At 43.0% G+C, this 17,292-nt stretch overlaps 1 protein-coding gene across 1 annotated transcript; it reads right to left on the bottom strand.

Moving 5' to 3' along the window:
* Positions 1-1,986: 1,986 nt before the first annotated feature.
* mterf3 (mitochondrial transcription termination factor 3) lies at positions 1,987-17,044 on the bottom strand. The gene is made up of 8 exons (XM_080734785.1): positions 16,916-17,044; positions 13,900-14,124; positions 12,861-13,031; positions 10,876-11,065; positions 8,027-8,174; positions 6,033-6,104; positions 5,191-5,352; positions 1,987-4,634 (listed from the first exon to the last, which is right to left on the bottom strand). Exons 2-8 carry the CDS (start codon positions 14,120-14,122, stop codon positions 4,440-4,442), a joined length of 1,161 nt encoding a protein of 386 aa, XP_080590911.1. The 5' UTR covers positions 14,123-14,124; positions 16,916-17,044; the 3' UTR covers positions 1,987-4,439.
* Between the last annotated feature and the right edge of the window lie 248 nt (positions 17,045-17,292).

Raw genomic sequence — 17,292 nt, forward strand, 5'->3', positions numbered from 1 at the left:
AGTCAGTGATGATGATGAAGTTGTATAAAGTGCAGAGGGTTCAGAGGACGAGAGGCTGAGGTAGAAGGGATCTTTACTGAAGTGTCACAACATTCCTTCACAGACAGAGCCATCCATGTCACCAGGGACTCTGTGGTGAGGTTTGGTTGCCGAGGCCCCGTTACTACAACAAACTGTGACCCGGTTAAAGAGGTGACACCCTGGGACAAGCTGTCACACACCGTCCTCTGAACACACATGCACACACACACACACACACGCACGCACACACTCTCACACACACACACACACCCCGGCCACTAACCACCCGGAGGTGGACTGACAGCTACAGTATGTCTTGGGTTACCAGCAGGATCCAAGTTTAAAGTGACACTACAGTTACAGTGTGTAGGGCTGTTGGATTTGGCCTAAAAACTAAATCCCGATTTATTCCCCAGAAAAGTCGATTTTCGATTCCAATTCGATTTTTGGGTAAAAAGAATACATTGTTTCAAAAATGTTTTTTAAAAGCTATTGGCAAAAAAGTCCAAACCATAGACAAAGAAAGATAAAAAATAAGTGACAACTTTTACAATATATTCTTCTTGCTCTTTTTTGCAGTGCTCTAATGAGCGAGATCCGTACCGATTTGACCATTTTCCTTTTTTTTTTAATCTTCCAAACTAAAAAAGAAATCTGATTTCGATTAAAAATCCCCCCATATTACAACACACGTGGACAAACCCGCACCTTGACACGAACACAGAGATTACACACATTTATCGATAGACCAAGAGTAGCTATATGGAATGGAAAAGTAATTAGACCCCTCTTTTTCATTTTCCCTCTTAAAATTTGCTAAATACAAGGCACACATACTTAGTTTCCATACAACCAATTATTTGCATTGCAAAACGATTTGATACCGATTATTTTCATTGCAATGATACGCTAAGATATTCAAAGTCAAACGGTACGATATTTGCTTTAGTAGATCATTGCAAATTGTAAAAACTCGGCTGCGCCTCGTCCGATAACAACCTCACTCAGGACATTATGAGAGCATAATGTCCGACCCCGAGTGGTAAATAGCTTTTCTACCACTTTTTCCCGTATACATGAAAGAAAACACATAGTTGTAACTTGCAAGGATCTTAAGTTACAATCATTATTGCCTATAAAACTTCCGCGAGACAGCAGATAGTTCCACAAACACCATCTTCTACTCACCAACAGATGGCGCCAACTCCATACTAATCCATGCGTCTAGCTTACAGCTAAGCTAACGTCAGTTAGAAGTACCGTTCCGGCCGTAAATAGAGGCTGTTCGCTTCCAGAAAGGCATAGGTTCAGAGAAAAGGGGCTTTAAAGTTGGCGGATTGCATTGGATCCAAATAAATCGGCGACTATAGCATGCACGTTAGTAAACATAGGACCGTTGCCACCGTCATTTGTTGGTTGGGGGAAGTCCCCGGATGTACACTGAGGCGCATTGATCTCGGACACACAACTTTGCGGCAGTTGTCCTCTGATAACCTCCGGAATTTAGCCAATCAGAATCCAGTATTTGAACACGTGACTCGAAAAAGTGGTAGAATAATGATTTAATTGTGTTTTTGTTGTTGACAATTACATTTCTGTTTGGCTTTTAGGCTTTTGCACATGGCAATTATGACACATAACCTAAATATAGAAAGAAATTACTGACATATTTGACAACTTTATACTTAAAAAAGAACATTGATAGTAGAAATAGCCGATCTAGAAGCTCACAACACATTGCGATGTGACGCGTTGTGATGCGACCACTACTTTTTGCTTAAAAAAATATATATGAAAATGTTTCAACATGGAAACGATTATGACGATTATGAAAAATAATCGCGATTATGTCAAATAATTGCGATTAGACGATTATTATGTAATAATTGTGACAGCACTAAACAAGGGTAAACACCAACATAGTTCACAGAGGGAAAAGTAATGTAATTACATTTTATTCCAACTATAATAAGTGGCAAAAGACAAGCGGACTGTCTGTCGCTCACTCTCTCCTTTCTCCATCTTCCTTTCACACACAAAAACAATATATTTTTAAATGCATTTAACTGTACAGTTTGTGAATATGTATGGACGTATCTTAGCTTTTAGGGTTTCAGCAAAAAAGAAGAAAGTGACAGTTTGACACGTTGAAGTGAATTTCAAAGTATTCTATGATCAGTCATTTCATTTGGGAAAATATGGCCACATTTTGTCCAATAAACAGCGATACGAGTCACACTTGAAAGCAAATTCCGTCCTTGTTCCTTTCATGCCCATATATGGAGATGACTAATGTCATCAATATGAACTCATTTCCTGCTATTCCCGCCGAAACCGAAGATTTCCCGCTGTGCCCTGCCATGCCCGAGGAGCCCGAAGATTTAATATGTTTTAATCACCAGTAAGACTCCCTAATCGGGAGATAAGCGACCGTAGGTGGCTTATCTCCACAAATAGGGCAAAAATTAGTTTTTCCAAAATCTTCCTGATCCATGTTGATGACATGAGTGTAGACATGCTGTGTAGTGATATTCGTGATTTTAGGGCAAAAACTGTAGGAGCAGTGTCCAAAAATGTGTTTTAAAAATCGGCCTGAAGGTGGCGCTAGAATAGGGCCATGTGAGAAATGAGGGGTGGGGTCTCCGCGTTACCTTGGCGGACGAATAGGTACCGGCCCCGGCTCTCCCGGACGCTCCTAGCCCGAGTTACGGCATTTTATGTGCGCTGCAGTGGCAGGGGGTCCTCCACTGGGGGCGCCACCACTTTTGCATCCGTTCTGGAGCACCAGGAGTCGGTGGTCCCCGGGAATTCCCCGTGAGCAGCCCCGTTGGGGTGGTCATTTTTGCACATTTGGTCATTTTTTACATCTGGGGGTCCCCCAGGGACCTGGGGGTCCCTGGGGCTCCGGGGGTCCTTGGAGGTTGTAGTTTGGCAGTCAAGGAGTGTGTGTGCAAAATTTGGCATGGATGGGGCAACGGTTGTTGAGATATGAGCAGGGCAAGAGTGTGACGGACTCACTGACTCACTGACTCACTCACAGACAGCCTGTGGAGGTTTTGGTAGTAAATGCGACCTACGGTCGCAATTATGAAACAATTAAAAGTATGATCGCTCTTCATTGTTGTCCCGGACTTTATCGGCCCCTCCGAGAACTCTATCCAGCCGCATTTCCGTTTTCCGACCGGATCAGGTTTCCGTATCCGGTCTGAGCCTCGGCCATAGTCCCGCCTCCATTGGCTGTCATGTAAACAGAAGGGGAAGCTGCACGGCGACGGAATGGTGTTTTTTCAATCAGATTTTTGGATTTGGAAACTGTAATCAAGTGGCTACACGCCTAGCAGATGATCCGCGCACAGATCGTGCACTATGTGCGCGAAAGTGCCCACGCGTTACCATAGCGAAACGTGCATTAGAGAGTGTAATCACCCTGTAATCATGGCAGACAACGGTCGCCGATGGATTTTTTTTTTTTTTCTTCTTTTCGATGGAATATTTCTTTTTGGAAACTGGTCGGGTCTAAACACACGCCTGGTATGATGATCCGTGCACAGATCATGCGCGCGCGTGACAATTTGGCAGGATCTCAGTTCAGCGATGTTTAAAAGAGCAGCAAATGAGTTAAGCAGATATCTGGGAATGCCTATATATGGATGGACATTGTGTCAGTTTCTGTTGTTTCAGCAGGACCTCGCCCTTTGTGGCGAGGCGCTTCTCGCCTTCCCTTAGGGCGTCTTACTGGTAACAGTTGAAGACCCTGTGGGTCATGGAGTACATACAGTAGGCTCCACGCTGATGAAGGAAGGAAGGAAGGACCATCTGGAACAAGTAGAAGTCCTCCAGCGTGGAGGAGGCCGAATACCAGAAAACTCGCCCCAAAAACAAACTCGCCCCAAACCCGTTTCCCAACGGGTCTGTGGCCTTAAGCTATATGCAAATTAGACTAAAATCAAATCTGTGCTTCTGGGGGTCCCTGGAACAAAAAGGTTTGCAATAGGGGTCCATCCGTGGAACAAAATATTTTGAGATGGGGTCCACGGCCAAAAACACATTTTGGGGGTCCTTAACCACTGATAGGCACATTCTACAAATGTCTTCTAAATCATAACAATTCTCTGAAAAAAACTTATGTTGCCATCAGTGTTTCTCAAACTTTGTCATGTGAAGGACCCCCAGAATGATATGTATTTGGCCACGGACCCCCATCACAAAATACTTTGTTCCAGGGACCCCCAGAAGCAAATATTTGATTTTAGTCTATTCTGCATCTAGCTTAAGGCCACAGACCCGTTGGGAAACGAGTTTGGGGCGACTTTGAAAGAGGGCGAGTTTTCCGGTTACCGAGGAGGCCACCTCAGAGCAGAAGGACCACTACAGGGTCTTCTAGAACCAGAAGAAGTCTTCTAGTCAGAAGGACCAGTCTACAGGGTCTTCTGGAACAGGTAGTAGTCCTCCAGGGTGGAGGAGGCCACCTCGCAGCAGAAGGCGTCATCGGGCAGGGCCACCAGGCGGTCCAGGGACACGTAGCCAGGCAGGGAGGGCTCGTACTGGGCCTTGTTCAGGTACTGCAGGAACAGGTGGCGCTCTCTGAGACGCAGGAACTTGCTGTTAAGGACCTGCAGGGACAGAGACGTGTGTTAGTTAGTTCGTTTCAACCTTTTTCACATCAAGGTCCATTATTTAATTTGAGCCACGGATGATGAGATGTGTAGCCTCTCAGACCCAAAAGAAAATAATATTTTGTTCGCGTTGGAAGTTGTTGGTACCATAGAAGAGATAAATAGGCAAAGGACCCGTAAGGTTCCATTTGGCTTCATTTTATACGCTCAAGAGTTAAAGAACTACTAAGGATCCGTTTGGTTACCACCTCCATCATACCATTAGCTGGGGACCACCTGGAACCCCTTCAAGGACCACTGGTGGTCCCCGGACTACTGGATTAAAGCAAAAATAAAATCTCACAGCTTTTGGGTCTTGAGCTAAAAGGTTTGGTGACCATTAGACTAGTGTAGTTACCTGTGGGAACTAAACGGTTTGGTAGACTAGCATAGTTACCTGTGGGAACTAAACGGTTTGGTAGACTAGCATAGTTACCTGTGGGAACTAAACGGTTTGGTAGACTAGCATAGTTACCTGTGGGAACTAAACGGTTTGGTAGACTAGCGTAGTTACCTGTGGGAACTTGACGATGAGATGGTGGGGAACCTTCATGGTGTTGTGCAGGTAGTCAAAGATCTGCGTCAGCTTCTTCTTGTTGGCCGTCAGGACCTTGGGGACGGCAAGGACGATGTGTTGGATCTCGTTCTCCTTGAAGCCAAACTCTACTTTACACACCTGAGTGAAACATTGTAACAATATTTGTTCATGTTCACATTAAGGAGAGCATACAGGGACAACGTCAACATCCCCAAAATGATTCAAAAGAAGGGCTACAGTAACTGGATTGAAGGGTACACATCCATGATATTCAAGGTAAGTTAGGTTGCAACGTTACCGTGCACAAAGACTTGCTATCTGTGCACTGCTTGCTCCGCCGAACTTTCAACAACGTTAGCCTCTTTCTTACGTAGTGTTTAAATGTGCAGATACCTTGTAGACTAGAGTGTAGTGTACAATACGTGTCCTGCAAAATATGCACTGTGATTGGCCAGTACAGTGTCAATCACTTTGATTGGTCGTTGGGCAGAATGCTCCCCCCATAAACATGATTTATGAGACTGTGGCAGCCTAATCAAGGCATGCATGTGTTTGTAATGACAACTAGTAACACATTCATGAAAAATAAAAACACTTTTGACCACAACAAATAGTGTAAAGGTGATAGGCTTATAGTCTCCACTCTATGCTATGAGAGCTGCTGGGCATTTCTGCCTAATAAAACCCCATGGACAGATTTTTTGGATCAATATAAGTAGGAAAATGGGCCTAGATGTTATCTAGGGCGGAGCTGTGGTTTAAGGATAACATTAGCACCATAAACACATTAAATAATGTACTGTTAGTGATTCCAGTACCTTCAGTGTCTCTTTGATAGGCTCCAAACTGCCACACAGCAGTCGGGGGAGACGAGCCACAACGTCTCGCGTCTGAAAGCAAAAACAACAAATTATTTCTCATTGATTGAAGCTTAGTACAGAATCAATGCATTGTCTTTAGTCAATCACTAGATGCAGTGTGTAGAACATTATTTGTTCTCAAAGTGGGGTTCGCCCACTACGCAGCGATCCTGTACATTTTTGAGAAACTTTTAAATATTTTGAATAATTTGGTATTTCTCTTGAAACATAAATCTTATCTTCTGGGGTCTCGGACACAAAACATTTGCAGATGGGGGGGGGGTCCGCGGTCAAACATTTATGGGTTTGAGATCTACTGGTGTAAAAAACAGGGATGGGACAATATGAACATTTCATGTCACGATTATTGTGCTAAAGAAATTGTGATTTACGATATTATCGCAATAATCAAAATATCCCAAAGATCCATTGTCCTGGGGCGGAACATTTGCCAAAAATGGCAGATCTAACAAGCTCACAATGTTGTGAGCTGGTAGATCTGCTATTTTGTGGCAAAGAGATTTGGTAGAGAGTGAAAAAAAAAAGACTGTATCAAGTATGTTATTTCCATGTCCGTTTTACCAATAGAGGGTTTAAGTGGTACCGCAGCTCAGCAAATAAAGGTGAATTGATCCCAGTGCATGACGGAGGACGATTTCACAATAAATTAAATCTCCAGCCACAATACGATTATCGTTAGTGTTTTTATCAGGATAAACGATAATAACGATTATGGTCCGATCCCTAGTAGAAAACAGTGTGTGTCAGTAATGAAGGCTTACGTTGTCTTGGTGTAGAGACCAGTGTGTGTCAGTAGGAAGGCTTACGTTGTCTTGGTGTAGGGAACAGTGTGTGTCAGTAGGAAGGCTTACGTTGTCTTGGTGTAGAGACCAGTGTGTGTCAGTAGGAAGGCTTACGTTGTCTTGGTGTAGAGACCAGTGTGTGTCAGTAGAAAGGCTTACGTTGTCTTGGTGTAGAGACCAGTGTGTGTCAGTAGAAAGGCTTACGTTGTCTTGGTGTAGAGACCAGTGTGTGTCAGTAGAAAGGCTTACGTTGTCTTGGTGTAGAGACCAGTGTGTGTCAGTAGGAAGGCTTACGTTGTCTTGGTGTAGGGAACAGTGTGTGTCAGTAGGAAGGCTTACGTTGTCTTGGTGTAGGGAACAGTGTGTGTCAGTAGGAAGGCTTACGTTGTCTTGGTGTAGAGACCAGTGTGTGTCAGTAGGAAGGCTTACGTTGTCTTGGTGTAGAGACCAGTGTGTGTCAGTAGGAAGGCTTACGTTGTCTTGGTGTAGAGACCAGTGTGTGTCAGTAGGAAGGCTTACGTTGTCTTGGTGTAGAGACCAGTGTGTGTCAGTAGGAAGGCTTACGTTGTCTTGGTGTAGAGACCAGTGTGTGTCAGTAGGAAGGCTTACGTTGTCTTGGTGTAGAGACCAGTGTGTGTCAGTAGGAAGGCTTACGTTGTCTTGGTGTAGAGACCAGTGTGTGTCAGTAGGAAGGCTTACGTTGTCTTGGTGTAGAGACCAGTGTGTGTCAGTAGAAAGGCTTATGTTGTCTTGGTGTAGAGACCAGTGTGTGTCAGTAGGAAGGCTTACGTTGTCTTGGTGTAGAGACCAGTGTGTGTCAGTAGGAAGGCTTACGTTGTCTTGGTGTAGAGACCAGTGTGTGTCAGTAGGAAGGCTTATGTTGTCTTGGTGTAGAGACCAGTGTGTGTCAGTAGGAAGGCTTACGTTGTCTTGGTGTAGAGACCAGTGTGTGTCAGTAGGAATGCTTACGTTGTCTTGGTGTAGAGACCAGTGTGTGTCAGTAGGAAGGCTTACGTTGTCTTGGTGTAGAGACCAGTGTGTGTCAGTAGGAAGGCTTACGTTGTCTTGGTGTAGAGACCAGTGTGTGTCAGTAGGAAGGCTTACGTTGTCTTGGTGTAGAGACCAGTGTGTGTCAGTAGGAATGCTTACGTTGTCCTGGCTGAGGCCCAGCTGTTGCTGGAAGAATCCCAGCCTGTTGTCCAGCCTCTTCACGCTGAAGTTGAGGAGATACGGAGCCCTGGCCACCATGGAGGCCACCGTCTGGGGGCTGAACCTCCTGGAGACCAGGTAGTTCACCCTGGAACAACAGAGAGAACATGAGACAAGGTAGTTTACCCTGGAACAACACACAGAGAACATGAGAGATGAACCTCTAGAGCAGGGGTTCCCAAACTTTTTTGTCTCGGGGCACCCCATAAATATATATTTTTTAATCCGAGGCACCCCTAGCCTGATAGAAGAGTCTGACGCTTGCAGTCAGGCTAAGGCACCCCAACATTATAATTTTCACTAACAGCACCTTATATTTATAGCATATCGTCGTTGTCGGGTGGAAACCTTGTATGTCCAAAACCGTTCGTTTTGTATTTATCATCTATGAAATTAACTAAACTAGTGAAAACAGCAGATCTACAAGTGTGTGTCATGCTTGTAGATCGGCTGTTTTCACTAGTTTTGTGCGACAGTCTTGTATGATGAAGCAGGGCTTTGCTTTACCAAAAGACCTACACATGTGAAACTTGGAGATACTAGGTTTCTCCCCGACAGTGACGATATTTTAGTGATTATGTTGCGAGGAAAACATTGAGATAATAGCCATTCCTATGCATGTGTTGTATTGTTGTTGATGTACTGACATATTATCTTGCTTACTATAGTGATGTATTACCTGCTTATTGTAAGTTGTTTTGGATTAAAAGCGTTATTTCCGAATTTCTGAAAACCCAGTTGATGTCATTTCACCTCTATTCTCACCCAAAGCAATACTACTTTTGGTCAATAGGTGGCAGTGTTGGACCATGGTCAGACATGGTCTGCTTGAGTGCAGTCTGGTTGATTGATTGATTGAAGACTTTATTAGAAGTTTGCATAGGAAAAGGTACAGTTTCATGACGGTACAGTTCACTGGTACAAGGTCTACTAAAAGGAGATCCATGAAAAGACTAAGCTTATTTCCACTGGAAACCATTGAAGTATCTCATATAACATTGAATGACAGACAAATAGAACACAGTACTATGCAGTAGATATGTAAAGAAAAACAAAAAAAAGACAGTAAGTCTAAAACAAACAGTATATACAAAGAAGGGGCAGGGAGGGTAGGGTTGGGCTAGGTTCATTTTTTACCAGTTGCGAACGGCTGCTGCCTGCAAGTGGTTTTTCAGGGCAATTTTAAAGGATGCTAGTGATCCACACTCCTTTATGGCCTTCGGTAAGGCTTTCCACATTTTGGTGGTATAGCAGAAAAAAGAGTTTGACCCTTTGTTGGTTTTGACTCTGGGTTGAAAGTGATCTGTAGCGCTGCCTCTGGTGTTGTAATTATGGACATCCTTAATGTTTATAAAGTATTTTGACAGGTACTTGGGTATCATAGTGGTGTAGTGTATCTTGTACACCAGGCCCATTGCAAGTTGCTGTACTTTGTCATCTACTCTGAGCCACCCCACTTTTAACTGGTGAGTAGCGGTGAGGTGGCACATGCAGTTTCCTTTCATAACCAGAGGGAGACTCTGTGAAAGAAAGTCCACCCTTTTGCTGTCTCTCATTCTTTAACCACTTTAACCAGGTTTTCCAGGTAACATATATCTGTTAATTAGTGCCACAGCCGCTGCTATTTGTAACAAATACCTGAAATCAACTCATTAATGAGTTGATCAGGACGGCAGCTTAGAAAGCTGCTCTAGAGCAGTGGTTCTAAAAGTGGGTGCCGTCATGTGACGCAATTCCAGGCCAGGGGTGCCGCAGAATTCTTTGATAATATTTGGAATTGATCAATAATCACTTCAGTTTAACCACTTAAACCCTCTACGCTTAGTGAAACGGTTCATTTTGTATACTGTCAGAGTTAAGGGGAGACCTTGACGTGTGAATGTTTGAGAAACACTGTGTCAGATATATACCTGGTGTTCAGTGTGTGTCAGATATACACTACCTGGTTCTCTGGGTGTTCAGTGTGTGTTAAATACATATGTGGGGCGGCATAGCTCAGGGGTAGAGAAACCGTCATTAGAGCACGAAGGGTTCCCAGTTCGAATCCGGGCTCCCCCTGAGTTAATGTCGAAGGGTCCTTGGGCAAGACTCTGAACCCCACATTGCTCCCGGTGAGCAGGTTGGTGCCTTGCATGGTTTCCTCCGCCACCAGTGTATGGATGTGTGCGTGAATGGGTGAATCAATGTAATGCACAATCTCTGTAAAGCGCTTTGGATAAAAAGCGCTATATAAATGCACCATTTACCATTTTACAGGGGCATAGTTCCGCCGATTTAAAATGAGCCCAATACGGAACTAAAACTTCCTATGATTGTCCGCTAATAGCGCTGTTTTCCCCCTGGCCGGTTGCAAAAAGAATTGTTCTCCATTGGATCCCATTCATTTTCCCCTTTCGTGTTCTAACCTTAATTAACATTTTCATGAATACTTTATGGTTCCTATCGCTAGTTAAAAATTGCCTTTCAATCACGATGATATGCGTTTTGTGAAAATAAGGTCCCATTTATGTTAAGATTGATGATAAAGTTGCCGGGGGGCGTGGCCAACTAAACTGATGTCAGCCGGCTGTGTTCTTCTTCGTGTGCTGTATTTCGGGAGGCTCCGACCACATTCTCCCATGTATCCCTGCGGTTGCACGTGACCGTTGGCAGCCAATAGCCTCCTCTGGTTGCATTTCAATCTATGATGGCAACACCCACGCCAAGGACCCATATTGTGTCATTTGCGCTGCATAGAAACCAATGGCTTCACTTTATCCATATCTTTTATACAGTCTATGGTTAGATACCTGGTTCTCAGGTTGTCCAGGCTCTCGGTGAGGATGAAGGGGTTGTGGGACAGCAGGTAGCCCAGACGGGACTCCTCCACCCCCATGTCTGTGAGGAAGAGCAGCCTGGGAGCCACGTCTGTCTGGAAGTCCAGCCTGAGCAGCATGGAGCCCACGTTGGGCCTCTGCTCCAGCTTCCACAGGTTGACTCCTGATGGAGGAGAACACTGGTCAGGTGATTCTATAGATCAAAATCTTTGCCAATAACAAAATGTCCAAAATTGGGTTACGGTGGTCATGTGTGAGCGTGGTGTGACACTATATGTACATGTCAATATGATGTACAGTACGTGTTGTGAAAGATGACACACAGCATCTGCACATCTAGAGTTAACTAGTGAAAAACAGCAGATATAATTTACAAGCTCGCAGCGCGGCACTAGACCTGCTATTTCTTTTAAATAGTGAACATGTGTGCAAGTCTTTGAATATCTTTACCCGATTCTATACATGTCTTCAAAATCCTTCTTATAAATCAGTGGTTCTCAAACGTTTTCACGTCAAGGACCCCCAAAATGACATGTATTTGGCCACCCATCCTTGACCCCCCATCTGAAAATGTGTTGTTCCAGGGATTTGAGTTGTAGAAGTTTGCTTTGAAAAATATATATTTAAAAGATTAGCAAACATTTTCACGATTAAAAAAAATATATACCGGTATATAGCAGATCTACAAGCTCACAGCGTGGCAGAGTGCCGTGCTGCGAGCTTGTAGATCTGCTATTTTTCAATAGCTAAAGCAGGGGTAGGAAAATGTAGGCACGGGTGCCAACATTGGCACAGGGGAGGGTGATCACCTTCTGGCATACTGGCAGAAGTGTGAGAGAGAGAGGATTTCTATTTAAAAATCAAATATTGTTTTAAACATGGTCAATTAAATGAAATAACCTAATTTGCAGCAAATTACATCCTGCACATTAATTCTACATAGGGCTGTCACGATATGACATTTTACATGACGATTAATTGTCACTCAAATAATTGGCGATTAACGATTTAATTGTGTTTTTGTCGTTGTTAATTACATTTCTGTTTGCCTTTTAGGCTTTGAAGTTGTACATGGTAGATATGACACATCACCTAAATATACAAAGAAATTACTGACATATTTGACAACTTACTACTTAAAAAATAACTTTGATAGTGGAAATAGCCGATCTACAAGCTCACAACGCGTCGCGATGCGACGCGTTGTGAGCTTGTAGATCTGCTGTTTCCACTATTTCGGACATTTTTCAACATTCACGATTATGACGATTATGACAAAATAATTGCGATAATGTCAAATAATCACGATTAGACGATTATGTAATAATTGTGACAGCCCTAATTCTACATTCATTAAGATTCTGTACTCTGACTGGAGAGCGAGTTGGGGAGATAGGTGGGTTATTGATCTGAGTCTAATGATCGTTATAACAATGTCCGGACAATCAAAATACTGTATGTCGGAATTTCTGATGGGGTGTCATTAAAATATATGTTGACGTGGCACACTGACTGTCTATACAATAAAAACATGACACTACATTTCAAAAAGGTTGCTGATCCCTGATCTAAAGCATAGAATAATTCCAGGTATTAACACGCTGTGGAATAAACTCCCTGTCGCATTTAGAACAACAGACTCACTCGCTAGCTTTCGCCGTGGACTGAAGACTCACCTTTTCAGACTCCACCTAAACCCATAGCACTACTGAAACACTCAATGACCATACAGGAAGCTAGTTAGCATTTGTTTTTTTTAGGTTTTTAGAATCCTTTGTTTCTTTACTGATTATATTGTTTTTTAGATTGATATTCATATGCATTTGTTATATTGTTGTTGATGTTCTGACATGTTATCTTGTTTATTATAGTGATGTGTTATCTGCTTATTGTAAGTCGCTTTGGATTAAAAGCGTCTGCTAAATGCCTAAACTGTAAACTGTAACAGGTGGACTCACCAAGCTGCACCAGCCTTTGGAGCGTCTCAGACTTGTCCACGTAGTCTGCCAGGGTGTGGGAAGCTGGAGGAGGGAGGGAGGAGGAGGGCACGGAGATGGAGATGGAGAGGGCCTCTTCATCAGTGATCTGCTCCAGAGGAGAGAGCTGGGTTCTGGAGGAGACGTCCAGATCTGGTCCACACAACGCAAAGACAAACGCACAACAAAATAAACTGACAGTTTTCATTCAAACCTTTATTTAATTCTCCAGGGGGATGTGGAGGGACACTGCCCTCGTGCGCGGTGTCGCGGAGAAACCAGCACAGTTAAAAATCTTCAAATACTATTTCATATACACGTCGATAACAAAACAAGACAAAAACGTGCGATATAATAACACAATTTAAAAAACAAGTTGCAGATATTGGGGCTTACTGTATATTTCCAAATAATCGCCCGGGGACAAACTGTCACCGGGCACCAAAATACCCACCGGGGGTTCAAAACGATTTTATGAATGAAGTGCCCGGGCGATTATTGAAATTAAATATACAGTAGTTCAGCAATCAAAGTTTTAAATTGACCCTATGGCGAACTGATCTTTAAGCAGCAGGGCATTCCACAAGCAGTTGGGACACGGAAACAAAATGACAAGATTTTGCACTCAGGTCAACGCATAACTACTGTACCTAACTCTGTCTGGCTTAGGAGTCATAACTACTGTACCTAACTCTGTCTGGCTTAGGAGTCATAACTACTGTACCTACCCAACTCTGTCTGGCTTAGGAGTCATAACTGCCTACCCAACACTGTCTGCAGTCATAACTACCTACCCAACTCTGTCTGGTTGCAGTCATAACTACCTACCCAACATAACTACCAACCCAACATAACTACCTACCCAACATACAGTAACTACCTACCCAACTCTGTTTGGTTGCAGTCATAACTACCTACCCAACATAACTACCTACCCAACATAACTACCTACCCAACATAACTACCTACCCAACGCTGTCTGGCTTGCAGTCATAACTACCTACCCAACATAACTACCTACCCAACGCTGTCTGTCTTGCAGTCGCCGGCACCACATCGCTGATTCTCCTCGACGGAGCTGAGAACCCATGAGTTGCCCTCTTGGTGTAGGATGATGATATCCTCCAGGCTGTGGAGTACTGCTGGACCTGGGTGGTGTAATGCAAGGCACCGCCCGCCACCTTAGAGGGAAGAAGCCTTGCACATCTGTGGCACAGACGCATAAAGGAGCTGGTGGAAGCCATGGCTGTTCATTACAACAACAACAAAAAACAGAACACAGGCAAGAAGTTAAACACTCAAACCCTATTTTGTTGTTCTCAAACATGTTTTTATTTTATTTCTTTAGAGTAACCAATTATTCTTTACCTACTTTTCTCAACAATAATTAGTTATACCAATATAAAATACTACTCAGACTCAGAGGGACTGGTTTCCTAGACTAGGACCCGCCACAGTGGTGTCCGGTAAGAACTTAACCGAGATGTCAACCCTGATGACTAAGACTAAATGGATCTGAGGATCCCTGGGGTTACACACAGATAGAAGGGTTGTAAAGCTGTATATCCTGGCTAGTACGGAAGGTTTGGAGCCTCTTGGCTTAGAGCTGCTGTTCTGGAACTTAGAGGTTCAATGCAAATGTAAACTGGAGGATTTCTGTCCGGGAGAAAGGTGAATAGTCGGAAAACACTGCCTCTAAATCAAGGTATAATGGCCACACTTTATAAGTGCTTGGCTGTGCACTTGTGACATCTTTCTTTTCTTTCACCTTTATTTAGTCAGGGGAGCCCATTGAGAGCAAGCTCAAGGACACCCTGATTACAACATAGAAAACAATACAAGCAATGACAAATAATACAGAATAATACAACAAGCAATTGAATCATGGAACAACGTTACAGGTGCGAAGTAAAATGTGTTGTTACACAAAGCAGTAGCACTGTACGAGTCACTATTTAGTGTGCCTTCAAGTAGTACTTTGAATGTCTCTATTGAAAGCAATCGAGCCATTTTCAGCGAATCCTGAAGTGTATCCCACTTGTGTGGAGCATAATACTTAAATGCAGTCTTTCCTTGCTCACTGTTCATATGCGGGCAGGAAAATCTGATGTGTGCCTGTGCACGTGTAGAATGTCCAGTGACTTTAGGATCTAGAAGCGAGGAAAGGTACATAGGAAGCTTACCACACGCTGCCTTATAAATAAATAAAATACAATGTTGCTCTCTACGAACTACATCTGACTGATGTCACGATATGTCAGCTATGTCCATATATGGAGTCCTAAATCACCCTGATGTGTCAGCACAGCAGACTAGAAGTCTTTGCCGGCTCCATATATGGAACTAATATAGACCGTCCTGGTCCAAATATGGAGCTGAATACGTTAGTAAGATATGTGGGGTAGTTCCATATATGGAGTACCAATATTCAGTGGGTAACTATGGCTACCCATGAATGTTCGTTACAGTCTGCAAAGACGCGGCCAGACAAAGCCAGATGTAGGAGCAGTTCATTTCATTAACCCATTAAGACCAGGAGTTATTTTATACTTTAGCTATTGAAAAATAGCTAAAGTATAAATCCTCCTTTTAACCTAAAAAATCGAAGTATATCGAAATGAAAACAGCTAAAATCGAATCGTATCGTTTTATTTTGTACCGTATCGAATCGGCAGTGCAAAGAATCGATTGTATCGATACTACCTACTTGTGCATTGTTTTTAGCATTTTTAAGAAGAAAAAATGAAAAGGAGGAGTTTAATTACTTTTCCTTTCCATATAGCTACACTGGTCTATCGATAAATGTGTGTAATCTCTGGGTTCATGTCAAGGTGAGGTTTGTCAATATACAGTGTCAATGTACAATGTATTTGGCAGATAATCACTGTGTTTACTTATTTATATCCATAATAATACATGTTTCCCTTAAAAACCTGCACTAGCCACACCTTTTACACAGATTTAATGTCTTCGCTAAATAGTTACTATATCGATTTTAAATCATTGAATCGAATCGTATCGTATCGCCATGAATGAACCAATATCGTCAATGTATCGTATCGTCAACCATGTATCGTGATATGTATCGAATCACTATTAAAATGTATCGTTACACCCCTACTACATAAGCATGGGGTGGCCGTGGCTCACAGTAGCTGACAGAGTACAGCCTGGTGTACAAGATACACTACACCTCCAAGATACCCATGTACCTGACTAACTACTTCCTAAAGGTCAAGGATGTCCACGATCACAACACCAGAGGCAACTCCACCAATCATGTTCAACCCAGATTCAACATTAAACAAGGCTCTGAATGTATCCATTCTCTCCAACCACACAACACCGAATGAAAAGTTATTTATGTTAAATTCACACTAGACTATGACCGATACAGGCATAAAGTTTAGCTCAGTGACTTGAAGTAAAAAGTAAGAAGTTACTGTATATGTTCATATCGAATACACCATTTAAGATTTAAAAACAGTCTATTAATGAAAAACATGTTGTTGACAAAATAAGACTGTAGACCATTATTAGTTCTCAAAGTGGGGTCCGGGGACCCTCAGGGGTCCTTGAGGGAGTTCCATGGTTGGGGTCCCCTGGCTGGTAAATGATAGTTAGGAACCAAATGGACCCTTATGGGTCTGTAACTCTGAGAGTGTACACATGGAACCAAATGGACCCTTATGGGTCTGTAACTCTGACAGTGTACACATGGAACCAAATTTTATGGGTCTGTAACTCTGAGAGTGTACACATGGAACCAAATGGACCCTTATGGGTCTGTAACTCTGACAGTGTACAAATGGAACCAAATGGACCCAAAACGTCCATTTGGTTCCATTTGTACACTGTCAGAGTTAAATCAACATTGATTTTACAATATAAATTGGGGTCCCAAGGATATAAATAGCATGAAATGGGGGTCCGTAGCCCTAATGCATGTCATAACTGGGGGTCCATGAATTAAAATGGTTGAGAATCACTGCTGGAGCTGTAAAACATCTTCTCTTATGAGGGGGTCCCTGGCTTACCTTCTTAAAAGGGGGTCCGCGGGCTGGTAAGTGTCAACGTGGGGGTCCTTGACATGAAGGGGTTGAGGACCACTGACTGCAGTAGACGTTCCTTCTGTTGTTACTTGTTGAGTTGAATGTCAACTGTTCACGAGGTAAACACTGCATCCCATAGCCCGGAGGGGACAGTCGTTCTGTGATTGGCTCGCTTGGTTGTCATAGGAGACTGCTTTTTATTTTTAATACAACGATACATATTTAATGTGGGATTTTAAAATAAAAAGAGGAAAATAAATATGTACAAAGTTAAATGTTGTCCAATAATCAAGCTCCATGCAGGTTAAATTCCTAAATTTAGCGAATATTAAAGTGAGTGTTGCTAGACAACCACCTGGCCT

Source organism: Nannobrachium achirus (assembly GCF_963921795.1).
Source record: "Nannobrachium achirus genome assembly, chromosome: 10".
Lineage (NCBI taxonomy): Eukaryota > Metazoa > Chordata > Actinopteri > Myctophiformes > Myctophidae > Nannobrachium > Nannobrachium achirus.

Bases quoted from the DNA above. Each gene is read 5' to 3' on its own strand.
- mterf3 (XM_080734785.1), bottom strand. From the start codon at position 14,122: ATGGCTTCCACCAGCTCCTTTATGCGTCTGTGCCACAGATGTGCAAGG. The intron at 13,032-13,899 runs GTAGGTAGTTAT...TGTGTGGACCAG, and splicing joins TGCAAGACAGACAGCGTTGG to ATCTGGACGTCTCCTCCAGA. The intron at 4,635-5,190 runs GTAACTACGCTA...CTGTCCCTGCAG, and splicing joins TCATCGTCAAGTTCCCACAG to GTCCTTAACAGCAAGTTCCT.